Source organism: Oncorhynchus mykiss, chromosome 15 (genome assembly GCF_057628025.1).
Source record: "Oncorhynchus mykiss isolate SJ-2025 chromosome 15, ASM5762802v1, whole genome shotgun sequence".
NCBI classification, from domain to species: Eukaryota; Metazoa; Chordata; class Actinopteri; order Salmoniformes; family Salmonidae; genus Oncorhynchus; species Oncorhynchus mykiss.
Genome location: NC_143036.1, coordinates 21607595 through 21635174, shown reverse-complemented (window position 1 = coordinate 21635174; position 27580 = coordinate 21607595). Strand labels below are relative to the sequence as shown.

Genomic DNA, 27580 nt, shown 5'->3' with positions numbered 1-27580 from the left:
AAATAATAGTCGATTTCATACCTGTTCATAATAGAATCAAGCAATACACAGAGGGGCTGTTTAACTTGACTTTATTCTTTATTCTGCTCATGTTACATGGAGAATAGAGAAACAACTAAAGCACTACAGTCAGGAGATTTTCAGAAAGGTCCATCCGAGAGCTTCACTCTTCATCATGTCATTTCTGTGACAGAAGATGGATGAAGGTTCAAATGTAATAAACTACTGTAAACACAAAAAACAATATTTCAATGTATTGTTATATGAATGATAGTATGGTTATTGGACATCAAATGCTTGGGACTGTCATCATACTTGAGATGAGTTTGCAAATTAGAACCAATATTATTATTTTCATTAAAATAACTGACCTAGGAGCCAGCATCACAACTCTTGGCCTCACTCCTCATCCTTTCCTTTCTGTGACAGAGAAGATAGATGGATTGATTGATTATTAGAACATTTTACTGTGTACTGAAAAACATTTTATATTGCCGTATACCGTGTCCTCCTGTTGAAATTTTACAATGTGGAACTTCAACAGGTATGCATAATTACTTGGTAACAATGTAATAGATTATGCATCTATAACTTATTTTCTTCAGGATTCATGAGGTAATATCGAGAATTGAAATGACCATTAAACAGAGTCCCAGTTCCCAGAAAGTTGAGGCTTTTGAAACAGAAACTTCACTGACCTTGGAACCGGCATCACGACTCTTGGCTCTCATCTTGTTGACCTGAGACTCAGCAATATCAGCCCTCTCTTCTGCCTCATCCAGTTCATGCTGAATCTTACGGAACTTGCCCAAATTGGAATTGGCTTGTTCCTCCTGTGATTTAAAAAAATATTATTTAAAGGTTTCTAGCAAACAAAACAATTTGAGAATTAAATATGCAACATATGGATGGTTACTTACAGCCTCCTCTGAAGTTCTCTTGTAGGATTTGACCTTCAGCTGCAGTTTGTCCACCAGGTCCTGCAGGCGGCTCAAATTCTTACGGTCTTCCTCAGTCTGCACACAAAAATAAGGGAAGAAATAGTCATATACTGTATATATCTTACATTTGATTCTGAGCATGTTAATGTTAATTGTTAACTGTGCACTGTTAAATTAAAACAATGTACCTGGTAGGTGAGCTCTTTGATGCGTCTCTCATATTTACGGACTCCTTTCACAGAATCACTGCTCCTCCTTTGCTCCAGTTCCACTTCAGTCTCTAGCTCTCTAACCTAAAAATATATGATCGATGTTAACACACCATGTACATTTATTTTGTTAGTTATCACTACTTTCAATATTGAAGCTACAAATATGACTAGAAATATGAATTGTGACATTGAATTAATAGAAGAGAATTGTAGCTTAGACACTTACTCTGGCCTCCAGCTTCTGGATCTGCTTCTTGCCACCCTTCATGGCGATTTGTTCAGCTTCATCCAGGCGGTGCTGCAGGTCCTTGATGGTCTGCTCCATGTTCTTTTTCATGCGCTCCAGGTGAGCACTGGTGTCCTGCTCCTTCTTCAGCTCTTCTGCCATCATAGCAGCATCAGTAATGGCCTTCTTGGCCTTTTCTTCTGCATTTCTACACTCCTGCACAGCCTCCTCCACTTCATTCTGAAGCTGGGATGTGTCGCCCTCTAGCTTCTTCTTCTGGCTCAGTAAGCTGGTGTTCTACACATACAGTATGTATATATGACAAATTATTTGTATATTACCTCTACATACCTCAAGTAGCAGATATTTAAGGAGAACCCTAATTGTTCTATATTACTGTCTTACCTGTGAGTGCAACAGCTGAACTCTCTCACTAACATCCAACAGTTCCTGCTCAGCCAGTTTGCGGCCTCTCTCAGTCTGCTCCACCAGGGCTCTCAGCTCATCCAGTTCAGCCTGAATCAAGTTGTTACGTCTCTCCACAATGGCAATGTTCTCCTTCAGGTCATCATTGCTACGAAGAGCATCATCCAGCTGCATTTGAGAATCCTTTAGAGAGAATAGATTTTACTATATTTATTTTCTTGTTTCACAGTGTGGTTTGGCTTTATCCAAAGGCACAAGCAATGTTTTTAATTCAGTGGTGTGGAAGTAATACCTTCAGATGGGAATGGAGACCCTTAAGTTGCTTCTGGGCCTCTGATGCCTGCCTGTTGGCCTGGCTGAGCTGGATCTCCATCTCATTGAGATCTCCCTCCATCTTCTTCTTCAGCCTGAGAGCTTCATTCCTGCTGCGAGTCTCTGACTCCAGGGAGCTTTGCAGGGTATCCACAACTCTCTGCTGGTTCCTCTTATTCATCTCCATTTCCTCATCCTTCTCCACCAGCTTCCGTTCAATGTCAGATTTCACCTGATTGAACTCCAGCTGAGCTCTCATGATCTTGCCTTCCTCATGCTCTAGGGAGGCCTATGAGAACACAGCCACCCATAGTTTGTAAAATCTTAAAATAAAATGTTGGTACTTTCACTATCTGTAAATGTTTTCTATTCTCACCTCAGCTTCCTCTAGAGCAGACTGTATCTCAGCCTTCTCCTGCTCCAGCTGTTTACGGATCTTCTCCAGTTCATGGATGCTCTTTCCTCCCTCACCAAGCTGCTCCGTCAGGTCAGAAATTTCCTCTGTGGAAAAATATTATTGTACATCGGAATCATTTTGTGATAACTATTGTTGATTAGGGGTGAGGCAAATGGGGAAAAAATCCCAATGTTTAATCAGAAATGTATTGGTTTTCCGTTTATTTATTTCTTTTAAATGCATAAAATTCCATGTGAATTCACACTGCAGCTGTGCTGCTGCCAGCAACGGTTTGGGTCTCACGGTGCATCCCTTTCAGATGGTTAAGCACCTGTACTACCATTACTGTACCTCAATTCTACTCTGCAAAGTTTACATTTCACAACCATCTCATTTAATTTTTTAAAGTATTGCCATATAGGACTTCACTGCTGTCTCTTGCCTTTGCCATTTTTCCAACTGTTAATGACGATGATTTAGTGGTGGAGAGAAGACTCCAAAATATAGGCTAGGATATTCTACACGCAACAGACCGGGAAGACTGAACACATATTTGTATCATTAGCAAAGAGCAACAGCAAGCGAGCCAGAGCGAGGGAGAGAGAGGACATGACCATTGTCATATGTCTTGGTAATCTGTACATTTACCAAAGTAGCCTCAAATTTGACTCTTTCTCCTCTGGTTTTATTTAAATTACACAACAAAACCCAGGCCTTTATAGCCTATCGTCTAGTTTGGCTATAACATGGCAAAGAATATGTTTTGTTATAACTGCACTGTGATTTTAATTTTGTGGGGGAAAAACACACAAATGTTTTTTGTTAGTGGATTTATTCTTAACTTCAACGATCCCAATTCCGTTTTAACGTTTAAACATTCACACGCATAATCTCCATTACATATCGATCTTTCATTGACTAAATTAAATAGGCTAATAATGCTCATGGTCTGACCTTGGAGGTTCTTGTTCTCCCTCTTCATGGTCTCCAGATGATCCAGAGACTCCTCATAAGAATTCTTGAGTTTGAAGAGCTCAGTGCTGAGAGATCTGGCCTCTTTCTGGGAGCTCTCCAGCTCAGTCTGAGACTCCTCAAACTTCTGCTTCCAGTCAGCCAGGATCTGGAAATCACACAGGTATTTTAGGTAGTTGGAATACAGTATATAATTAAGATACAATGTACTTTATTGTCCATTAACTTACAGAGAACTCACAACCCAACCCTTCAAGACACACACGGGCTGGAAGCAATGTTTCAGTCGCACTGCAGCTGGAGCAATTATAGGGGGTTAAGTGCCTTGTTCAATTGGACAACAAGCGATGGTAGTGTGTAAGATGATGCCAGAAACATTCTGGTTGCTAGCTCACTCAACATCAACCTTCTTGCTGGCCCACTTCTCGAACCACTAGGCTACCTGCCGCCCCTCGTACAGTATTGAAGCCTCCTAAGGCCTGCGTATCCAAAATGTTTTCTTTTTTTTACCTTGTCAAAGTTCCTTTGCTTCTTGTCCAGAGAGGCAGCAGCTGCATTGGATCTCTCCACATCCACCATGAGATCTTCAATCTCATTCTGGAGTCTGTGTTTAGTCTTCTCTAGGGATGAACATTTAGCATTTACGGCTTCCACAGCTTCCTCTGCATCCTGCAGACGCTGAGCCAGCTTCTTCCTAGATTGACATAGATGAGAAACACATTTCTGAACATCTGACTTTTTTCTTCCTGATATATAGTGATTGTTTAACAGGTGTTCAACTTATTATTTATTCGTCATGTACTTTTGTGTATTGCTCTTTCAGCCAAGGTTCAATAGCCTGAAAAGTAAGAGAAAGTAATAAAACATCCTTACTTTGCGTCCTCAAGCTCCTCAGTCTTCTGGATGGCATCAGTTTCATACTTGGTTCTCCACTGAGCCACCTCAGCATTAGCCTTGGACATGCCACGCTGCAGCTCAGACTTGGCCTCCTGCTCCTCCTCATACTGCTCCCTCAGCAGATCTGAGTCATGGCGAGCAGACTGCACTGCATGGGCAAGTGCGTTCTTGGCCTGGTAAGGACATTTAAAAAAGGATCTGTAATTATGCTGGAGGATAGATAGTAGTTGGATAAAGGACACTGCATTTGTTGTATCAATACCTTGACTTCCTCCTCTAGTTGTCTCTTGAGGTCTTCAATCTGCTGAACGTTGGACTGCTTACCTCTGGTCAGTTGAGAGACCAGAGAGTCCTTCTCTTCCAACTGTCTGGCAAATTCACCTGTTTTCATTCAATTCAAATTATTTTCAATGATATTACATACTGTGGTTATTCATTTCGGCTGTTCAGGTTTTTTGTTAATATACTGTTTGTACCATTCTCAGTTTGAAGCTTTGCTTTCTGCATGGTGAAATCATTGATGGATCGCTGTCCTTCCTCAGCTTTTGTCCTGTATTCACTCATCTGGTCCTCTAGAGTGCGGCACATTTTCTCCAGGTTTGTCTAAAAATAGATTAAAAAAAAAAATACAGAACAGCATCACTAAATTTCTTCTTTAAAATGTCGAGAAAAAACATACATTTTATAGATTGCTCAATAATACCACATACTTTGGACTTGACAATCTGCTCCATGTTGGAGACCACATCATCCAGCTCCAGCCTGAGCTCACTCTTCTCTTTCTCCAGCTTCTGCTTCACTCTCTGAAGGTTGTCAATCTGCTCTCCCAGGTCAGCTACACTGTCAGCATTTTTCTTCCTCAGAGTGGCAGCTGTAGCCTCATGCTGCAGGGTAGCCTCTTCAAGGTCTCTGCGCACCTTCTGGAACTCAGCCTCCCTCTTCTTGTTCATCTCAATCTGGGCAGCAGTGGCTCCACCAGCCTCCTCCAGCCTCTCACTGATCTCTTCTAGCTCTCTGGACAAGTCTGCCCTCTGTTTCTCCACCTTGGCACGGGCAGCTCTTTCAGCCTCCAGCTCTTCCTCTAATTCCTCAATGCGGGCCTTAAATGGTAGGAATTCAAATTTTCTGGTATGATCAGAACATAAACAATTGTAACAGAAGGATTCCCTTTTCAACGATGCTATGGAAATACCTGCAGCTCCTTCAGTTTCTTCTGAAGCTGGGCACTCATGGCCTGCTCATCCTCAATCTTGCTGTTGAGTTGGCTCATCTCAAAGTCCTTCCTGATAAGTAAATTAGACATTTGAGCACTTTCTATAAAATAACTATTCATGAGATGTTATGGGTTGTGATCTTACTTCTTCATTCTCTCCTCCAGCTGCTGCTTGTCATTCTCCAGGTCCATTAGGCTCTCCTGGGTCAACTTCAAGTCTCCTTCCAGCTTTCTCTTGGCTCTCTCAAGGTCCATTCTCACCTTCTTCTCTTGCTCCAGAGACCCTTCAAGCTGATAAAGGATATATTAAACAATATTCATAGTAAGCAATTTACTGTTGCGTATTTTTAGGATATTACTAATTTTGTTGTACTATTTGTGAATTACTATTTGATACTCACATCATCAACTTGCTGTTCCAGTTTGGCTTTGGCCTTGGTCAGCGTGTTGACTTTGTCCTCCTCACTCTGCAGGTCATCCAGTGTTTGCTGATGAGCCTCTTGCAGAGCCTTCTTCTCCTTGGTCAGCTTGGCAATGATTTCATCCAGAGCTGCCATTTCCTCAGTCAGGTTTTTAACCTATGGAAAATGAACAGTGTCATTACACTTAACTCCAAACCAATTAATTTCAGTTTGGCTCGAACTAGGGGGGGGGGCATGTGTGGTCCGGAGTCGGGAGCTGAAACCGCTACACCAAACTCTGGCACATGAAGCTTTAACACCACAAGAATAAAGATAAACCATTACCTTGTTCTCTGTGGCATGCTTTTCCTTCTCCACTTTAGCCAGAGTGAGCTCCAGATCATCAATGTCCTTCTTGAGTTCTGAGCACTCATCCTCCAGCTTCCTCTTCTTAGCAGTTAGCTCTGAATTCATCTCCTCCTCATCTTCCAGTCTTTCTGTCAGCTCTTTGGCTTTGGCCTCAAGCTGGATTTTGCTCTTGATCAGACCCTCACATCTCTCTTCAGCATCACCAATAGTGTCTTCTGACTGTCAATGTGTCAAAATGTTGTGAGTATATCACATTCTCCAAAGCTCAAAAGTTTGGTGACAAAATATTTGGACACTACAAATGATCAACAAATGCTGATTGTGCGCATCTATTTATCAAATCATGTCTCTTCTCTCTCTCTTTTTCAATTTCTCTAGAGCTAATAGCTAACTAGGAAATACCATTTTGACAAAGGATGTGAATGCAGCAACTGCAGTGCAGTTAATGTTACTCACAGTTTGGACAGCGAGCTGCAGGTCATTCCTCTCTTGGAGAAGGGAGACCATCTTTTCTTCCAGCTCCTTTCTACGAGCTTCAGATTTAGCATAAGCCTCTTTAAGCTTCAGGAATTCTTCCTTCATGTTGGCCATCTCCTTCTCAGTCTCTGCTGACTTCAGCAGAGGTTTGATCTTGAAGAACATCTTCATCCAGGGCCAATTCTTGACACCCATGAAGGCACGAATGTTCCATTGGATCACAAGCAAGGCATCCCTGTAAAATTAGGTAAATTGGCGTGTTATAAAACCTTTTCCACCTTCAGTATATTGTCTGCAGAAGTTTTGTTTATTCTAATTCCAACCTGCGGTCAACCATTTTCTGGAACTCAATTCTAGCAAGTAGACCACGTGATCTGGCCTGGAAGCCAGTGATGATAAGAGCGAGACGATCGTCTCTCATCTCCTCAAGTAGACCCAGGAGACCAGCCTTGAAGAACACCTAAAGATACACAAAGGCCATAATGTGATGCTTAGATCTTCTTGTATTTGGTAGGATTGTATTTTTCTGCCAGTTGACCATAAATAACTTAAATGAGGTACCCCCCAGATTTACAAGACTTGGTAGTCATGTTTAGATTGCGGATTTCTTGTCTCTGTACAAAAATGTCACAAATTGAACACAAGTTGGCCCTCTTATGTGCAATTGATTTTACAACTTTAGTCCCAGCATGTTGACCGAGAATTACACATTTTGGCAAGATCTTTAAAAATAAATACATAAAGTCTAACCGTGTTCATTTCTGTTAACAATTACTATGACAAAAAATATTGTCAATGACCTATTTTCCCTGAAGAAAACTAACGACGAGATGAGGAGATGCCATGAAAAAATGATCCAACTGTAACAAATTAGTATTAATTTTAGTTGATAAAAATGTGATGAGACTTGAATTTCATGTGAGACTAATGAGCATTCAATTTGACATGAAGCTCTGTTTTGTCCAATCATAAACATTCATGCCTTTGCAGAAGATTTAAAGCTGCAATATGTAACTTTTTTGGCATCCTGACCAAATTCACATAGAAATGTTAGTTATAGATATGTCATTCTCATTGAAGCAAGTCTAAGAAGCAGTAGATCTGTTCTATGTGACCTATTCATATGCTTCCCATTCTTAAGTTTTATTTTTTACTTTCGGTTTTGTACACCAGCTTCAAACAGCTGAAAATACAATATTTTTGCTTATGGAAAATACATTTCACAGGGTTTTAGATAGTACAATGATTCTCTACACTATACGTGCTTGTATTGTGACATAAATTGGAATTAGGCGAACTAATTTTAGCCACCAAGAAATGGCAGAGCGATTTCTGCATATTGCACTTTTTAATGCAATCCTCTCATTGGCAGAATTAACGTCTTTCAGTAGCCTTGGCTTTGTAGCCTTGGCTATATGGTAAATCATGGCTGGCATTGGTTACAATCTGCCACAATATCAATATGCCAGCAATATGAGGGAATAGTAGACCTAGTGGGACAAGGTTATCTTAATATCCACATGATGGAAGGTCAATGTTCATTATTTAATGGAAAAATAATACACTGAATAAAATGTGATTAAATGACTGGGGCTAAGACTAAAATTGTCCAGATTTTTAGTTGACTGATAACTAAAACTAAGAAGGGTGAAATTACTAAAATGGGACTAAGACTAAAAGGTATTTTAGTCATAAAATATAAGACTAAAACTAAATCCAAAATAGCTGACAAAATTAACACTGAAGTCTATTTCAAAAATCATGGCCACTATGCTTTCAATTGCTTACTGTAGATCTGGATCTACTAGCTTGTGGCACTATACCAAGTATAAATGTGTATTTCTTGACATGACCCATTTGCACTAGAGACCGATGGCATGATATAAGCATGATCAATGGTATATCAGCAGTTATTTCAAGAATCATTCCTCAGGTTGGCCAGATGGTGGTGTATTGTTAATAAACTGCTCGGACCCGATAATTGCTGCTGTTTTTCCATCCTTTTCCAACAGGTCTTATTGCTTTTCATCTATTTAAATAACTTACCTTAGTGTGTCCTAATCTGTACTGGGTATGGTCAATGTCCAGAGAGCCCAGGAGTTTTTCAGCTGCCTTCATGTTGTCAATGAACTGACCCTCAGGGATAGAACTTGGATTGAGGATGCGGTATCTGAATTTAAATCAGAAAGAAATTATCTTATATAATGGAAGACCTGAAGAGGTAAACGGTTTATTTTATTTTGAAAATGAAACGCATCATTATTTTTTACCTTTGTTTGAAGTCAGCATACAGGATTCTGTTGGGGAAGCCCTTTCTGCAGATCCTGATGCCTTCCAGCACACCGTTACAGCGCAGCTGGTGCATGACCAGAGGATTCTCCATGGCCCCAGGAGTCTTGGTCTCATTGGGGATGATGCAACGCACAAAGTGGGGGTGAGTAGACCTCAAGTTGGTCATGAGTTTACCCAAGTTCTCCTGTCAGTATGACAAATGTAGAATTTTCCATCAGTGAATGAGTCTCCAAGTACCTCACGAGTCACAGCGGCATTTAATGCTAACATGCCTAACCCAACATACTGGCATCTCAAATTTTGTGCAAATGTAATACATCTGTTAATAATCTTCCATGTGAAAACATCAAAAACATATTGATTTAAGCTCAGATTTACCCTGTGCAATGCAGACACAGTCTGGAAGGAAGAGCCTTTCTTCTTTTTTCCTCCAGCCGCTTTTTCTTCGGGTGCTGTATGATAATGAAATAACTATTTAAATATATTATTATTACTACTATCATATACTGTGGATTGTTATTTATTTGAGTGTGTTGTAGTCTTTGCTGATATAAACACATAGTACCTCCTTCTGCACCAGCATAGTTTGCAAACAGGTTTGCCAGGAACTTAAGACTTGACTTCTGGAACAGTCCGACCACAGTCTCATTCAGGGGGTCCTTGTTCTTCACCAGCCAGTTACCAATGTTGTAGTCAACAATGCCAGCATAGTGAACCAGGGAGAAATGGGCCTCTGGTCTACCCTTAATAATCCTAGGCTTCTGGAAGCAGGCATTTTTGCCCAGATGGTTTTCATACAGCTTTGCTTTGAATGTGGAATCACTGGCCTTGGGGAACATGCACTCCTCTTCAAGGATGGACATGATACCCATGGGCTAGTGGAAGGAATGAATACAAATGAATTAATGCTAACGGAAAACCATAGTGAATAAATATCAGCACATGTAAAAAGATTGCCTTTAAAATATCAAATATTTCTAAGGTCACATCAACTACTGCAAAACTGAAGACACCAACCCTTTCAATGAGATCAATGCAGGCAGCCAAGTCCATGCCAAAGTCAATGAACTCCCAGACGATGCCCTCTTTCTTATACTCTTCCTGCTCCAGCACAAACATGTGGTGGTTGAAGAACTGCTGCAGCTTCTCATTAGTGAAGTTGATGCACAGCTGCTCAAAGGTGTTGAACTGAAATAGAAGTTCACAGTTACTTTATTTTGTCAGCTGTGATGGTTCAGATATATCATTTTATGATGTGTCCTTTTTATTAAATACTCACATCAAAGATCTCAAAGCCAGCAATGTCCAGCACACCAATGTAGTGCTGGCGAGCATTCTTAGTGTCCAGAGTAAGGTTGATTCTTATCACCATCCAGAGGAACATGTTCTCGTAAATTTTCTTTGCCAGTGCACCAACAGCGTAGTACACCTACAAAATATTGAGAAAATAAATGACTGAAACATAGCCTCAACAGAAACACTAAGGGACAGTTTCCCTGACACCGATTAGGCCTAGTCCTGGACTGAAAAGCAATGTTCAATGGGGAATTACAGGTATGAACATAGACAAGTTTTATGCTGAATATTATTTTTTAAATGTTGAAGACTCACCTGGTTGACATTCTGACCTTTTGTGACCCACTCATTTCCAACTTTGACCCTTGGGTTACACAGCCCCTTGACTAGGTCAGCAGAGTTCAGACACATCAGATATGCAGCTTTGTCAATATCTGGAAAAACAACGTTTTATGATTGGAAGAGGCAATCCAACTGATTTTAGATTTTCACTACTGCATAATGAAGTGAGAGGTTTTAAATCCTCAGCACTCACCCTCAGTGCCATCTGCCTCTGCTTGCTCCTCCCGCTGCTTATTCTTGAACTTCATGTTGCCGTAGTGCATGATGGCACCAGTCAGCTTATAAATGCCATTAATCTCTTCTTGGGCAAATCCAAGCACATTAAAGGCATCCTAGTTCCGAAATAAAAGGCCATTGTTTTGTATTGGAGAGAGGGTTGGATACAAGTGAAATGTTATTGCATATACAGTATATAGATTTTTTACTCACATCAGTAGCCATTAGCTCATCTGCATCATTAATGGAAGTTACAGCAATCTCTCCTTGGGAGATGAAGGCATAGTCATAGGGATTGCTTGTGATGAGTAGCATCTCTGAAAAGAATTGAACAGCTCAGTTTATGTGTGTTCATGCTGTGGTATAGGTCATAACATAATATACTCAGTATTAGGGTTGAGGTCAATTAGAAAAATTGCTTTCTGCAAAAAGAAAACTGTAATATTATAAATAGACAGGATCATTTAAAATAAACTGCTGGAGATTGTTATGTGTGCATAACATTTTTATGTTGTCTGCTTAAATTACATTTGAATAATTGCAACTTTTTTATATACAAAGAAAATGTTACAACATAAATCATACGACATTGTGTTTTACGGTAGGGAATGGGAGTAGCACGTTTAATCCTGAATTGACATCAACCCTACTCAGTTTGATGATTCAATACTCACCCAGCAGTTCTGGTTTCTTTTGGGACAGGATCTGGTAGAAGATGTGATAGTCTCTCTCAGCCTTGAGCTGGAAAGTGACACGTGACTTCTCCAGAAGATCTGATCAGTATGGAAAAGTTATTTTGCTATTAATGTGTTTCCTGTCAAATAGATCTGTTCATTCCTGAGCAAATTGAGTGTTGTACTCACAAGTCTCAATGTCAGCAGATGAAAGCTTCCCAGTGACTCCAAAATGAATTCGGATGAATTTACCCTGTAAGTTATTGTCAAAGCAGAAATTAATAAGCACATTACATCTGGGTTCAAGTAGTATTTGTTTTCTTTTTGAATACCTTAGGTGCACTTGAGGTTGCATGGTGTAATGCAGGAATGGGCAACTTTGATAGGGATGGAGGCCAGTCACTCTCACTCTCACTCAAATATCATATTAAAAACATTTCTCTCCACTCTAACACAACGTGCCATTGGAACACAGGAGTGATGGTTGCTGATAATGGGCCTCTGTACGCCTATGTAGATATTCCATAAATAAAAAATCAGCCATTTCCAGCTACAGTAGTCATTTACAACATTAACAATGTCTACACTGTATTTCTGATTAATTTGATGTTGTTTTAATGGACAAAAAAATGAGCTTTTCTTTCAAAAACAAGGACACTTCTAAGTGACCCCAAACTTTTGAACAGTAGTGTATATATTAAATGACATATTTTTTGTAGCGGTGGTCCATATAGGGGAAACACTGAACATGTATAATAAGATTTGAATAATATTTCACAAACAAAGACCAAACTTACGAATCGGGAGGAGTTGTCATTCCTGATGGTCTTGGCATTACCAAAAGCCTCCAGGGCAGGATTGGCCTGGATGATTTGATCCTCCAGGGTCCCCTACAACCCAACAACCACACAGTGTTAAAATGATGCAATAAAAATCAATACTCCATGAATAAAATTGGGTTTTGTCAACATATACCCATCCAGCCATGAAGAATATTTCATTTGCATTAAATTTGACCTTTTTTTCTTCCGCTGCACTTTTCTTTCCACCAACAGCAGCAATGCTGGCGAAGTACTGGATGACTCTCTTGGTGTTAACAGTCTTTCCAGCACCGGATTCTCCACTGGGATTTAAAAATACAAATGTTGATGTCTCAGAATTTCTCTTAATTTCTAATAGTCTCAAATGGATATAACCTTTGGTTGATGTACTTACGTGATAAGGACAGACTGATTTTCCCTGTCTGTTGAAAGAGAAGTATCAGTAAATGTGACATTATCCAAATATCATTTGATTTATATAGATGAAAAGGAAAAGTTATATTTTACCTGACAACATGTACTGGTAGGCATTGTCAGAGATGGAGAAGATGTGAGGAGGAGCTTCTGTCCTCTTCTTGCCTCTGTATGCATTGACAACAGACTGATCGTACACTGGCAGCCACTTGTATGGGTTGACAGTGACACAGAACAGCCCTGAGTAGGTCTGTCAAAGACAAGGGGATGTATATTTAGTTCAATTCATTTGAATGAATGTTTGATTTAATGGAGATATTAGCAGACAGGTCATTACTTACGTAGATCATCCAGGCTGCGTAACGCTCTTTGAGGTTAAACAGCACAGCGGGCTCGTGCAGGAAGGTGAACATCGCCATGTCCTCAATTTTATCAAACTTTGGCGGGTTCTGGGGGTGGACGTCGTCCTCCTTCACAGTAACAGTCTGAAAGAAGTGCAAATTAAATAGTTCTGTGTCATTTTCAAGGTGCAGAGCTATTCACTTTGAGACAAACCCTAACTTGATATTACACACAACATAGAATTTACAGAAATCATCCATTTACATGTAATGCCTGATTTACATGAAAGTCAAAGATTTAAAGGATTCTGCTTTAGTATCTCTTGTAAGATTTTTTATACTAAACAGTGAAGTGCATAACTCAATTCAGTTTATAAGTAATTGTTCATCAGTCATAGAGTTCTTAGTAGAAAAATGTATTATCTTATGATTTTCCAGGTCAAATTTTTTCAGAAATGCTTTTCAGCAAAATATTTACCTTTCCAAACTCTGTTTCAGCGGTGACTTTAGCCCCATCTCTGCTGGTGATTGTGGCCTTGACGTATTCTACCTCAGGGTCAGGCACATAGCACTCTCTCTTTATGTCAAAGGGTCTAGTCTGGCATTCCATACGCTCCTTGTCTGATTTACGCAGAAAGGAAGCTGCACCGCCAAACTCTGCCATCAATGTGTCCCCCATTCTTAAACCTGTGAAGGCAGGAACAGAGTATTGAATACATATGTATATTTTACACACAGTACCAGGTTTGAGTTGGAATAATACCATGTATTTGTTGTTGTGGATAGTGTGTATGTACTGTATATTCTATTTATTATTATTATTATTATTAGGTTGAATTTGCTAAACCTCAGATTTACATGTGGCTGTCCTCTCACTGTTGCCATTGTGTGTTGTATGCCAGGATTCGCATGACAAACATTTCTCAAACTTATGAAACAGCAGCCATTTAGATCTTCATACTTTACAGTATATTTTACAATATCAACCATATTTTGATAGTTTGACATTTTATTCTGTTCATGACAAAGGGAACTGTGCATATTGTGGTAATAATCTAATATCAGTGTAAAGCACTAATATTAAAGAATTTTAAATACATCAACAACTTTAGGGCACCAGGGCTGTATTTCACTTCTCTCTGGTACCAGTTTTGGAATTTAGTGTAAATTAGACCTTTGTCCTGATTGTCCCTTCATACAACAACAACAAAACATTTTTATAAATGTTACCCCAAAGACCTAAATGAATTGGAACATTAGATATTAGTGTGACTGTATGTACAAGTAACTGCCAAAATAAAGGAAACACCCATATCTTTGCTCCCGAGTGGCGCAGCAGTCTAAGGCACTGCATCTCACTACAGTCCCTGGTTCTAATCCAGGCTGCATCACATCTGGCTGTGATTGGGTGTTCCATAGAGCGGCGCACAATTGGCCCAGCGTCGTCCGGGTTTGGCCAGGGCAGCCCGTCATTGTAAATAAGATTTTGTTCTTAACTGGCTTGCCTGGTTAAATAAAGGTTAAATAAAAAAATAGGGCATTGGGCCACCACAAGCCAGAAAAACTTCAATGAATCTTGGGATAGATTCTACAACTGTCTGGAACTCTGTTGGAAGGATATGACAACAATCTTCTATGAGAAATTCAATAATTTGGTGTTTTGTTGATGGTGGTGGAAAACGATGTCTCAGGCGCCGCTCCAAACTCTCCCATAAGTGTTCAATTTAGTTGAGATCTGGTGACTGAGACGGCCATTGCATATGGTTTACATCGTTTTCATGCTCATCAAAGCATTCAGAGACCACTCGTGCCCTTTGAAATAGGGACATTGTCATCCTATGGGGGGGCATGGCCATGGTAGCCAAAATAATGGCCTGCCCATTTTAATTTTACATGACCCTAAGCATGATGAGATGTTAATTACTTAATTAATACAGGATCCATACCTGTGTGGAAGCACCTGCTTTCAATACACTTTCTATCCCTCATTTACTCAAGTGTTTCCATTATTTTGGCAGGTACATGTATATACTCTATATGAGTAGTATAATGGTAATAATGGTCATGGCAGGCCAATAAAACTTAAATATAAGCCTAAAGAAACATGAGGGTTGATGCAGAACACCAGTAGGCTACCAGATTTAGAGTCATAGATTAATAAGAGTTTATCTGATCAATATGAAGGTCAGTAAACCAAAAGCACATTAAATATTAACCAAAACGTGTGAGGTTCAGAGCAGACAAACGTGACTAGGTCCACTGTAGCTGAAATCTACAGCTTGTGATAGTGATGACACTGACAACATGTAATTACTATACAGGATAGATGTATTATGCCACATAAACAAGTTGACTGGATTAATGAGTACAGACAACAAAATATATTTTTTTGCATTTATAGACACATTTTATAAAACGCAGTTAAAGACTTCACACAAACCACTAGGAGGCTGGTAGAGCCTTTATTTTAGAAGATTGTGAATCTTACCTGTTGTTGGTCACCCCTTGGATATTTGGTGGAAAAGATCTCTACTGAGAATGAAATAGACAAATACAAAGACAAATATCAGTCAACTGACCAGCTATGTCTGGTTATGACTATTGTTAGGTCCTGTAATGATTATCTTTGCCCTCCTCAGCAGACTGCCTCAATATGCTTACCTTCAGGATGTCCGGTGCCTTGTGTCTCCCCTGGTCTGACTCCCCCTGGTATCCATCACTCTTTATAAAGAGTGTTGCTCAGCCCTATATGGAGATGGTTCATGTCATGACATAAATTAGACTGATTATTTCAAAAGAGCTGTATTTGGGGCTAGAGGTGTATACCTCTTTGACCTATCAGGCTCGTTATAACAACAGGCTATTCCAGGGAGGACAGAGGAGGGGAGTAATTGGCTGCATTGAAAGCCCACTTGATCAAAGGGCAGTCTCAGGCACTGTAGTCATCTAAACATTACAAGCATGTATGTTTGACCAATGGGAATTCATCAAATTATGTATTAATGTGCAATGACACGAAGTAAGTTAGCTCCAAAAACAGTTTGTAGTAATATATGTCAATTTTTTTTTTAAGATTTGCACTCCCCCTGTCCTTCCCCCCCCCCCCCGTCCCCCCATTCGTTGCTCTTTGTGATGACTTTGGGATTTTAGTCTTGCTACTCCTACAACATTGCGTTGAGTAAATGAGATGACATGAGAAAGTGTTGTTGCAGTGTGTAAATTAATTGCATGATACAGTTCTTATGATGCAGACAAGTGCAGCTGTCCTTTGTTCACCAAGACAAGGTCACTCTCACATCTATTGTCACCAAGAGTAACAGCTATTGTAAGTATAACACTAGACCTCGACTTGTTGACGTGGCATTGTTTCCTTCCCTTTGTCATTGAGGACAAAAATAACCCTGTGAAATTGTTCTTTGGGTGTACAGTATATGAAGTGCACATAAATAATTAAAGCCATACATTGAGTAATACATGTCACTTTCTTCAAGAAACTCATGCTAGAGGGACTCAATGTACGTTAGAAATATTAATGTTTTAAAATTTAATGTTAAGAAAAAACACTTACGTTATAAATGTTAGGATGTCACTTCTACCTTTTTTTGTTAAAATAACCTGTATACGGTGCTGGCTAATCAGGTCAGAAAAGCCTGGGTAGAATACTACATAAGGTGCTGACCCAAGGGGCATCAGGTCTTTGATTTGTAGCAACACACCGTAAAAGGTCAAGATAGCTGCCAATGTGTGAGTGTGAAGCTGTCTACAAGCTGTCTACAAGGTGACAATATAGTGGTTGTCATCGCCAGAGAGTTCCCCTCCTTAGACATAGAGGAGCACCTTTGACTCCTACAGCTTTCACACCTTGAGCATTCAGCCTCAATGTTTCCTAATTAGCTTCCACATGCTACTTCTCAATGATACTGTTAGGTGTCCAATTCCCAGCTGTCGAGAAATTAATTCCTGTCACTACAGGAGGAAATGCACACTGATCATGAAAAAACAGTGTGACCTTTTACCCCAAAACTATATCAGTAGATGGCTAAAAACAAATAGTTCTCTCTCTCAAAGATGGATTTTAAAAGAAGCAACGTTTTGTAAGCCAATACTTTCGCTGGCACATTATTCTTTCCCTTGAGGATAATGTACAGTGGGGTCCACTATTATTGACACCCCAAAAGATTCTTATGAATAAAGTAGTCAAAAGGTTTGTATTTGGTCCCATGTTCCTAGCACGCAATGACTACATCACGCTTGTGACTCTACAAACTTGTTGAAAGCATTCGCAGTTCGTTTTGGTTGTGTTTCAGATTATTATGTGCCCAATAGAAATGAATGGTTAATAATGTATTGTGTCATTTTGGAGTCACTTTTATTATAAATAAGAATAAAATGTGTTTCTAAATACTTGTGTATTCATGGGGAAGCTACCATGATTACCGATAATCCTGAATGAATTGGGAATAATGATGAATGAGAAAGTTACAGAGGGTCAAAGATCATACCCCCAAGACATGCTAACCTCTCATCACTACCAATAACAGGGGAGGTTAGCATGTTTTGGGTGTATGATCTTTGACCTTCTGTAACTTTATCACAATTAATTTAGGATTATTGGTAATCATGGTAGCTTCCACATTAAAATAAAATTGTTTAGAAACAGATTTTATTCTTATTTATAATAAAAGGGACTCCAAAATGGATTATCCGTAATCATGGTATAAATTATCAATAATCATGGTAGAATCATTTTAGGATAAAATATATCATTTCCACATTTTTTTGAGCATACAATACAGCGCAGTATTTGAATTAGACATTTTATACAGTCATTAATGCTCATCTTTATCAAGGGTGTCAATCATTTTGGACCCCGCTGTATATCCACCCCATCTATCAGCCAATATATTTCAAGCCTCTAAAATCTGCCATGATCCACAACATATTGACATAGTATTTGTATTCACTTGTATTTTGCATTAGTGCCTCTTACATACTATTGCCCAATGCTCTAGTATTTAACTTTTTAAAAACCTGTTTTACATTGCACTGTTTGATTTGACCCTCAAATGTTTCACTCCCCTCATTAAGCTCCGTACTTAGTCTCAGTACTTGAACAGTCTATTCTAGGCTCAACCTCTCTTTTTACTCCTCATACTCAGCTGTCCAGTCTGCTTGTGTTATAAGAACTGCCTGTCAGACAGAAGGAATGATGGCTGGACACCTTACCACTGCTCTGCTGTTGAAATGTGTAATCTGACTCTCCTTTGTATTTCAAAGACTGCCCTATAATTAGGATGCCCATGTGTCTGTTGTGACTCAAAGGTCATGGAGAACGCACCTCACTTCTCAGTGTTGTCTTTGTCCTTGCTTTGCCTTTCACACTCTGACGCTATTAGGCTTGTGTTATTCACACACTGTAGATACAGTGCCTTGCGAAAGTATTCGGCCCCCTTGAACTTTGCAACCTTTTGCCACATTTCAGGCTTCAAACATAAAGATATAAAACTGTATTTTTTGTGAAGAATCAACAACAAGTGGGACACAATCATGAAGTGGAATGACATTTATTGGCTATTTCAAACTTTCTTAACAAATCAAAAACTGAAAAATTGGGCATGCAAAATTATTCAGCCCCTTTACTTTCAGTGCAGCAAACTCTCTCCAGAAGTTCAGTGAGGATCTCTGAATGATCCAATGTTGACCTAAATGACTAATGATGATAAATACAATCCACCTGTGTGTAATCAAGTCTCCGTATAAATGCACCTGCACTGTGATAGTCTCAGAGGTCCGTTAAAAGCGCAGAGAGCATCATGAAGAACAAGGAACACACCAGGCAGGTCCGAGATACTGTTGTGAAGAAGTTTAAAGCCGGATTTGGATACAAAAAGATTTCCCAAGCTTTAAACATCCCAAGGAGCACTGTGCAAGCGATAATATTGAAATGGAAGGAGTATCAGACCACTGCAAATCTACCAAGACCTGGCCGTCCCTCTAAACTTTCAGCTCATACAAGGAGAAGACTGATCAGAGATGCAGCCAAGAGGCCCATGATCACTCTGGATGAACTGCAGAGATCTACAGCTGAGGTGGGAGACTCTGTCCATAGGACAACAATCAGTCGTATATTGCACAAATCTGGCCTTTATGGAAGAGTGGCAAGAAGAAAGCCATTTCTTAAAGATATCCATAAAAAGTGTAGTTTAAAGTTTGCCACAAGCCACCTGGGAGACACACCAAACATGTGGAAGAAGGTGCTCTGGTCAGATGAAACCAAAATTGAACTTTTTGGCAACAATGCAAAACGTTATGTTTGGCGTAAAAGCAACACAGCTCATCACCCTGAACACACCATGCCCACTGTCAAACATGGTGGTGGCAGCATCATGGTTTGGGCCTGCTTTTCTTCAGCAGGGACAGGGAAGATGGTTAAAATTGATGGGAAGATGGATGGAGCCAAATACAGGACCATTCTGGAAGATGGAGTCTGCAAAAGACCTGAGACTGGGACGGAGATTTGTCTTCCAACAAGACAATGATCCAAAACATAAAGCAAAATCTACAATGGAATGGTTCAAAAATAAACATATCCAGGTGTTAGAATGGTCAAGTCAAAGTCCAGACCTGAATCCAATCGAGAATCTGTGGAAAGAACTGAAAACTGCTGTTCACAAATGCTCTCCATCCAACCTCACTGAGCTCGAGCTGTTTTGCAAGGAGGAATGGGAAAAAAATTCAGTCTCTCGATGTGCAAAACTGATAGAGACATACCCCAAGCGACTTACAGCTGTAATCGCAGCAAAAGGTGGCGCTACAAAGTTTTAACTTAAGGGGGCTGAATAATTTTGCACACCCAATTTTTCAGTTTTTGATTTGTTAAAAAAGTTTGAAATATCCAATAAATGTCATTCCACTTCATGATTGTGTCCCACTTGTTGTTGATTCTTCACAAAAAAATACAGTTTTATATCTTTATGTTTGAAGCCTGAAATGTGGCAAAAGGTTGCAAAGTTCAAGGGGGCCGAATACTTTCGCAAGGCACTGTACGTTAACATAAAACTGTCATTGAAATATGTTGGACTCAATGTAACTAACTGATTGCTGGTTTTATCATTATTTAGAAAGTTGAGCTTAAAGGGGCAGTCTGCAGTTGCTACATCATTTTTGGAGTTATACATTCATTATATGTACCCATTGATTCTTGAAGATTATAATTTTGAAATGCCTCATAAGCTTAGCTCAACTGTCGTACCCCATCAGAACCCAAAATATAAGCTTGTTTAACTCCAATGTTTGTAAACAAAGTAAATATAAACAACACTGTATCGCCTCAAAACATGGTTAAAGCCATCATTTTGATATCATGGATGGTCAGTCTGTCATGTACTGTCATGTTGTGTCTTGTTTCTGTCCTTTCCTTTCACCCTGTCTCCCTCTGCTGGTCGTACTAGGTTACCGTTTCTGTCCCTCTTTCCCCCAGCTGTTCCTTGTCTTCTCTGACTACCTCATTCACCCCCTTTCCCACCTGTTCCCTTTTTCCCTCTGATTAGGTCCCTATATCTCTCTCTGTTTCTGCTCCTGTCTTTGTCGGATTCTTGTTTGTGTGTCTCATGCCTGAACCAGACTATCATCGTGTTTGCTGCAACCTTGTCCTGTCCTGTCGGAATCTACCTGTCCATCTGAGCCCACGTGTGTTCATCATTAAAGAAACTCTGTTTGTTAATTCGCTTTTGGGTCCTCATTCACGCACCTGACAGAAGAATCCGACCAAGAATGGACCCAGCGACTTCGGATCCTCGCCACTCAGCCGTCGAGATCCAGGGAGCGATGCTAGGCAGACACGAGCAGGAATTGTCTGCTGCTCGACATGCCGTTGAGACCCTGGCCACCCAAGTCTCCAACCTCACAGAACAGGTTCACCATCTCCGCCTCGATCCACCGGCCACTTCCAGGGCTTTCGAATCTCCGGAGCCCAGAATCAATAACCCGCCGTGTTACTCTGGGGAGCCCACTGAATGCCGCTCGTTCCTCACCCAGTGTGATATTGTGTTTTCTCTCCAGCCCAACACTTACGCCAGGAGCACTGCTCGTGTCGCCTACGTCATATCTCTCCTTACTGGACGGGCTCGTGAGTGGGGCACGGCAATCTGGGAGGCAAGGGCTGAGTGTACTAACCAGTATCAGGACTTTAAGGAGGAGATGATACGGGTTTTTGATCGATCTGTTTTTGGGGAGGAGGCTTCCAGGGCCCTGTCTTCCCTATGTCAAGGTAATCGATCCATAACAGACTACTCTATTGAGTTTCGCACTCTTGCTGCCTCCAGTGGCTGGAACGAGCCGGCTTTGCTCGCTCGTTTTCTGGAGGGTCTCCGCGCAGAGGTAAAGGATGAGATTCTCTCCCGGGAGGTTCCTTCCAGCGTGGATTCTTTGATTGAACTCGCTATTCGCATTGAGCGACGGGTTGATCTTCGTCACCGAGCTCGTGGAAAGGAGCTCGCGTTCTCCGTTGCCCCCCTCTCCGCATCACTACCATCTTCCTCTGCCGGCTCGGGTGCTGAGCCTATGCAGCTGGGAGGTATCCGCATCTCGACTAAGGAAAGGGAACGGAGAATCACCAACCGCCTCTGTCTCTATTGCGGTTCTGCTGGTCATTTTGTCACTTCATGTCCAGTAAAAGCCAGAGCTCATCAGTAAGCGGAGGGCTACTGGTGAGCGCTACTACTCCTGTCTCTCCTTCAAGATCCTGCACTACCTTGTCGGTCCATCTACGCTGGACCGGTTCGTCAGCTTCCTGCAGTGCCTTAATAGACTCTGGGGCGGAGGGCTGTTTTATGGACGAGACCTGGGCTCGGGAACATGACATTCCTCTCAGACAGTTAAGGGAGTCCACGGCCTTGTTCGCCCTGGATGGTAGTCCTCTCCCCAGGATTCAGCGTGAGACGCTACCTTTAACCCTCACTGTTTCTGGTAATCATAGCGAAACCATTTCTTTTTTAATTTTTCGTTCACCTTTTACACCTGTTGTTTTGGGCCATCCCTGGCTAGTTTGTCATAATCCTTCCATTAATTGGTCTAGTAATTCTATCCTCTCCTGGAACGTCTCTTGTCATGTGAAATGTTTAATGTCTGCTATCCCTCCTGTTTCCTCTGTCTCTTCCTCACAGGAGGAGCCTGGTGATTTGACAGGGGTGCCGGAGGAATATCACGATCTGCGCACGGTGTTCAGTCGGTCCAGGGCCACCTCTCTTCCTCCACACCGGTCGTATGATTGTAGTATTGATCTCCTTCCGGGAACCACTCCCCCCCGGGGTAGACTATACTCTCTGTCGGCTCCCGAACGTAAGGCTCTCAAAGATTATTTGTCTGTAGCTCTTGCCGCCGGTACCATAGTCCCCTCCTCCTCTCCCGCCGGAGCGGGGTTTTTTTTTGTTAAGAAGAAGGACGGGTCCCTGCGCCCCTGCATAGATTATCGAGGGCTGAATGACATAACAGTGAAGAATCGTTATCCGCTTCCTCTTATGTCTTCAGCCTTCGAGATCCTGCAGGGAGCCAGGTTTTTCACTAAGTTGGACCTTCGTAACGCTTACCATCTCGTGCGCATCAGGGAGGGGGACGAGTGGAAGACGGCGTTTAACACTCCGTTAGGGCACTTTGAATACCGGGTTCTTCCTTTCGGCCTCGCTAACGCTCCAGCTGTCTTTCAGGCATTAGTCAATGATGTCCTGAGAGACATGCTGAACATCTTTGTTTTCGTTTACCTTGACGATATCCTGATTTTTTCACCGTCACTCCAGATTCATGTTCAGCACGTTCGACGTGTCCTCCAGCGCCTTTTAGAGAATTGTCTTTTTGTGAAGGCTGAGAAGTGCTCTTTTCATGCCTCCTCCGTCACATTTCTCGGTTCTGTTATTTCCGCTGAAGGCATTAAGATGGATCCCGCTAAGGTCCAAGCTGTCATTGATTGGCCCGTCCCTAAGTCACGCGTCGAGCTGCAGCGCTTTCTCGGCTTCGCGAACTTCTATCGTCGTTTCATCCGCAATTTCGGTCAGGTGGCAGCTCCTCTCACAGCCCTTACTTCTGTCAAGACGTGCTTTAAGTGGTCCGTTTCCGCCCAGGGAGCTTTTGATCTCCTCAAGAATCGTTTTACATCCGCACCTATCCTTGTTACACCTGACGTCACTAGACAGTTCGTTGTCGAGGTTGACGCGTCAGAGGTGGGCGTGGGAGCCATTCTTTCTCAGCGCTTCCTCTCTGACGACAAGGTCCACCCATGCGCGTATTTTTCTCATCGCCTGTCGCCGTCGGAACGTAACTATGATGTGGGAAACCGCGAACTGCTCGCCATCCGGTTAGCCCTAGGCGAATGGCGACAGTGGTTGGAGGGGGCGACCGTTCCTTTTGTCGTTTGGACTGACCATAGGAACCTTGAGTACATCCGTTCTGCCAAACGACTTAATGCGCGTCAGGCGCGTTGGGCGCTGTTTTTCGCTCGTTTTGAGTTCGTGATTTCTTATCGCCCGGGCTCTAAGAACACCAAGCCTGATGCTTTATCTCGTCTCTTCAGTTCTTCAGTAGCCTCCACTGACCCCGAGGGGATTCTCCCTGAGGGGCGTGTTGTCGGGTTGACTGTCTGGGGAATTGAGAGGCAGGTAAAGCAAGCGCTCACTCACACTCCGTCGCCGCGTGCTTGTCCTAGGAACCTTCTTTTCGTTCCCATTCCTACTCGTCTGGCCGTTCTTCAGTGGGCTCACTCTGCCAAGTTAGCCGGCCACCCTGGCGTTCGGGGTACGCTTGCTTCCATTCGCCAGCGTTTTTGGTGGCCCACCCGGGAGCATGACACGCGTCGTTTCGTGGCTGCTTGTTCGGTCTGCGCGCAGACTAAGTCCGGTAACTCCCCTCCTGCCGGCCGTCTCAGGCCGCTTCCCATTCCCTCTCGACCGTGGTCTCACATCGCCTTAGATTTTGTCACCGGACTACCTTCGTCAGCGGGGAAGACTGTTATTCTTACGGTTGTCGATAGGTTCTCTAAGGCGGCTCATTTCATTCCCCTTACTAAGCTTCCTTCTGCTAAAGAGACGGCACAAATCATCATCGAGAATGTTTTCAGAATTCATGGCCTTCCGTCAGACGTCGTTTCGGACAGAGGTCCACAATTCACGTCTCAATTTTGGAGGGAGTTTTGCCGTTTGATTGGGGCTTCCGTCAGTCTCTCTTCCGGCTTTCACCCCCAGTCTAACGGTCAAGCAGAACGGGCCAATCAGACTATTGGTCGCATCTTACGCAGTCTTTCTTTTCGCAACCCTGCGTCTTGGTCAGAACAGCTTCCCTGGGCAGAATACGCCCACAACTCGCTTCCTTCGTCTGCGACCGGGCTATCTCCTTTTCAGAGTAGCCTCGGGTACCAGCCTCCGCTGTTCTCATCTCAGTTCGCCGAGTCCAGCGTCCCCTCCGCTCAGGCTTTTGTCCAACGTTGCGAGCGCACCTGGAAGAGGGTCAGGTCTGCACTTTGCCGTTATAGGACGCAGACTGTGAGGGCTGCTAATAAGCGTAGAACTAAGAGTCCTAGATATTGTCGCGGTCAGAGAGTTTGGCTCTCCACTCAGAACCTTCCCCTTAAGACGGCTTCTCGCAAGTTGACCCCGCGGTTCATTGGTCCGTTCTGTATTTCTCGGGTCATTAATCCTGTCGCAGTTCGACTTCTTCTTCCGCGATACCTTCGTCGCGTCCACCCGGTCTTCCATGTCTCCTGTATCAAGCCCGTTCTTCGCGCCCCCGCTCGTCTCCCCCCCCCCCCCCCCATCCTTGTCGAGGGCGCACCCATCTACAGGGTCCGTAGGATTTTGGACATGCGTCCTCGGGGCCGTGGTCACAAGTACCTCGTAGATTGGGAGGGGTACGGTCCTGAGGAGAGGAGTTGGGTTCCCTCTCGGGACGTGCTGGACCGTGCGCTGATCGATGATTTCCTCCGTTGCCGCCAGGCTTCCTCCTCGAGTGCGCCAGGAGGCGCTCGGTGAGTGGGGGGGTACTGTCATGTACTGTCATGTTGTGTCTTGTTTCTGTCCTTTCCTTTCACCCTGTCTCCCTCTGCTGGTCGTACTAGGTTACCGTTTCTGTCCCTCTTTCCCCCAGCTGTTCCTTGTCTTCTCTGACTACCTCATTCACCCCCTTTCCCACCTGTTCCCTTTTTCCCTCTGATTAGGTCCCTATATCTCTCTCTGTTTCTGCTCCTGTCTTTGTCGGATTCTTGTTTGTGTGTCTCATGCCTGAACCAGACTATCATCGTGTTTGCTGCAACCTTGTCCTGTCCTGTCGGAATCTACCTGTCCATCTGAGCCCACGTGTGTTCATCATTAAAGAAACTCTGTTTGTTAATTCGCTTTTGGGTCCTCATTCACGCACCTGACACAGTCCTGGCATCCATAGCTCTATCTATGAATTTGGGAGTAGTTACATTTCTCCAGCTCCATCCCTTTAGATATTTACTGAAACAGGGGCAGGGACAAGCTTTGCTATTGTTTCAACTGCTGATTGCTGCTTTAAAGTGAAGGTTGCAAGAAAGGTTGTTTTTTTCCACCTGAATTTATGTTTTATCCCAATACAAAGGTTGCACATCTCTGTACAGCAAAGTAGCTGGCTACGTTTGTTCATTGATGGGCACATTTTTTACTCTGTCATGCTGATATCCGCAGATACGGGACATTAGACAGTTAGGCAGAATTTTGTCACACTGTGTTAGTTTCGTGGGGAAACAAACATGCAATCTACTTTTAGAATCTTTTTATTTGTGGGGTAATGGAAAGGCTGTTGGAAAGCGCTGCACTATGGCTTATTAACAATTAACAGGATGAAATAAGTGTTTTGTTTGGATGCAGACAGTTACTGTGTGATATTTACCTTATTTGTATGTATCATCAATCTCTCCTCCATGTGACTCACAGATGCAGGATGCCTCTTGCATTGGGTGAATTTCTGTCAGGGACAGCAAGCATGACCACACACAAGAGAGATGGTACGAAGTGAACTGTCTTTGGTAGCATTAGATTATACACTATTATAGTGTCTATTGTTTCATTTACTTCTAATTAGATTTGTTATGTCTTTAATTTCTGTCTTTTGATACAGATGTGTTGGTTAACAAGTTACCTTTTTTGCTTGTGTCACGCTTCAGCAGCAAGCACAATTGCCAGTTTTATTTTCTTATAACGTTGCAAGCCAGTTTTGATTTTTTTTAAATAGAATTTACCAGAACGACAGATATTTATTGAATTAGCATCGGGACAAAGGGTGACTTTTAAACCAGTAGATCTGTATGATTCCCTTTGCTTTTTCCTTCATTTGATCTTACATTTCACCTTTCTTCTCTTTCAGCTGATTCCTTTTGCTTTTAAGTTCCTTCTTCCCTCAACATCTGCACATCAGCCCCAACCAGGAGGCTCCAACCAAAAAATTATTAAAAATGTGGGCCCAGTGTACACTTGTAGATCACCGTCAATGTAGTCTCAGGAAAGTGTTTTCTTTCCACAGGGACCACAGAAGCATCTGAACAGGTGATGTATCGTTATTCTGAAAGGTATATTTGACCTCACTTCAAAAATATTAAGAAGGAATACAATCTGATACTTTTATAATAACACTACTACTCATAACCATTTTATGGCCAATTCACTATTCTAGGTCATTCTTGGAGTTGCCCCAACCTCCGGTCAATAACAGATTCTGCACGCAGCTCTTTACTGTGTAGAACTTTTGCATTGTGTAGAATTTTGCATTGTATGGACTTCTTGTTACATGCTTTATTTGATATAGAAAAACATTTAGTCTCTAGTGTAGCATTGCTAAGCAAGTGCACCTCTTGTTCTGAATGTACACTGCCTTCACTATATTATTATTATTATTATTGCGTTCTCTAACTGGTTAGCATTACTCAAATTGATTTCAACAGAATATTGTCATAGAATAATGTTGTCATATGTATTCAAGGCTGTTAACAAGACACTGTTTGAATACAGTGGTCTAAAATGTAAGTACACTTCGGATGATGCAGATACGGAGGCTAAATTGTAATGACACGAAAAGGGTTACTGTTCAAGACAATGTATAGATACGGTCACACCTTTACCATTGTTGATGGCAAGAATTTCCCTCCCTCATATTCAGTGTCATCTTTGTTTTGTATATACAATTGGTAAATAACCCAATTAAATTTGAGACACACTGTAACTATTACTCACAATGTTATCCAAACTTAAACGAGGTGTTAAATGTTTGTCTTTTACTATGATACCATTTGACGTATGTTATCTGTATTTTTTTAAATTAAAATCAGTGTTTTTTTATATGA

The 27580-nt window shown here is 41.8% G+C and overlaps 1 protein-coding gene and 1 long non-coding RNA gene across 7 annotated transcripts; one reads left to right on the top strand and one right to left on the bottom strand.

The window, feature by feature from the left end:
- Nucleotides 1-54: 54 nt before the first annotated feature.
- Nucleotides 55-16100, bottom strand: LOC100136149 (myosin-7). 6 transcript variants are annotated; one of them, XM_090199570.1, is made up of 40 exons: nucleotides 15901-16100; nucleotides 15728-15768; nucleotides 13718-13926; nucleotides 13240-13383; nucleotides 12992-13148; nucleotides 12879-12906; nucleotides 12681-12786; nucleotides 12461-12553; nucleotides 11853-11916; nucleotides 11664-11762; nucleotides 11203-11306; nucleotides 10967-11105; nucleotides 10747-10865; nucleotides 10415-10564; nucleotides 10153-10323; nucleotides 9701-10010; nucleotides 9514-9587; nucleotides 9114-9319; nucleotides 8890-9013; nucleotides 7167-7303; nucleotides 6823-7078; nucleotides 6343-6585; nucleotides 5998-6174; nucleotides 5742-5887; nucleotides 5576-5666; nucleotides 5094-5483; nucleotides 4860-4986; nucleotides 4646-4764; nucleotides 4360-4556; nucleotides 3997-4180; nucleotides 3469-3634; nucleotides 2494-2618; nucleotides 2098-2406; nucleotides 1785-1988; nucleotides 1380-1676; nucleotides 1130-1234; nucleotides 921-1016; nucleotides 699-833; nucleotides 372-420; nucleotides 55-225 (listed from the first exon to the last, which is right to left on the bottom strand). In XM_090199570.1, exons 3-39 carry the CDS (start codon nucleotides 13916-13918, stop codon nucleotides 400-402), a joined length of 5814 nt encoding a protein of 1937 aa, XP_090055696.1. In that variant the 5' UTR covers nucleotides 13919-13926; nucleotides 15728-15768; nucleotides 15901-16100; the 3' UTR covers nucleotides 55-225; nucleotides 372-399. The 6 variants fall into 6 exon arrangements, with proteins under 6 accessions (XP_090055696.1, XP_090055697.1, XP_090055693.1 ...); XM_090199571.1 differs by having other exon boundaries at nucleotides 55-222; XM_090199567.1 differs by having other exon boundaries at nucleotides 55-184.
- On the top strand, nucleotides 9126-27580 carry LOC110489781 (uncharacterized). The gene is made up of 3 exons (XR_002468621.3): nucleotides 9126-9277; nucleotides 26178-26248; nucleotides 26608-27580. It is a non-coding gene; the product is annotated as an uncharacterized LOC110489781 (long non-coding RNA).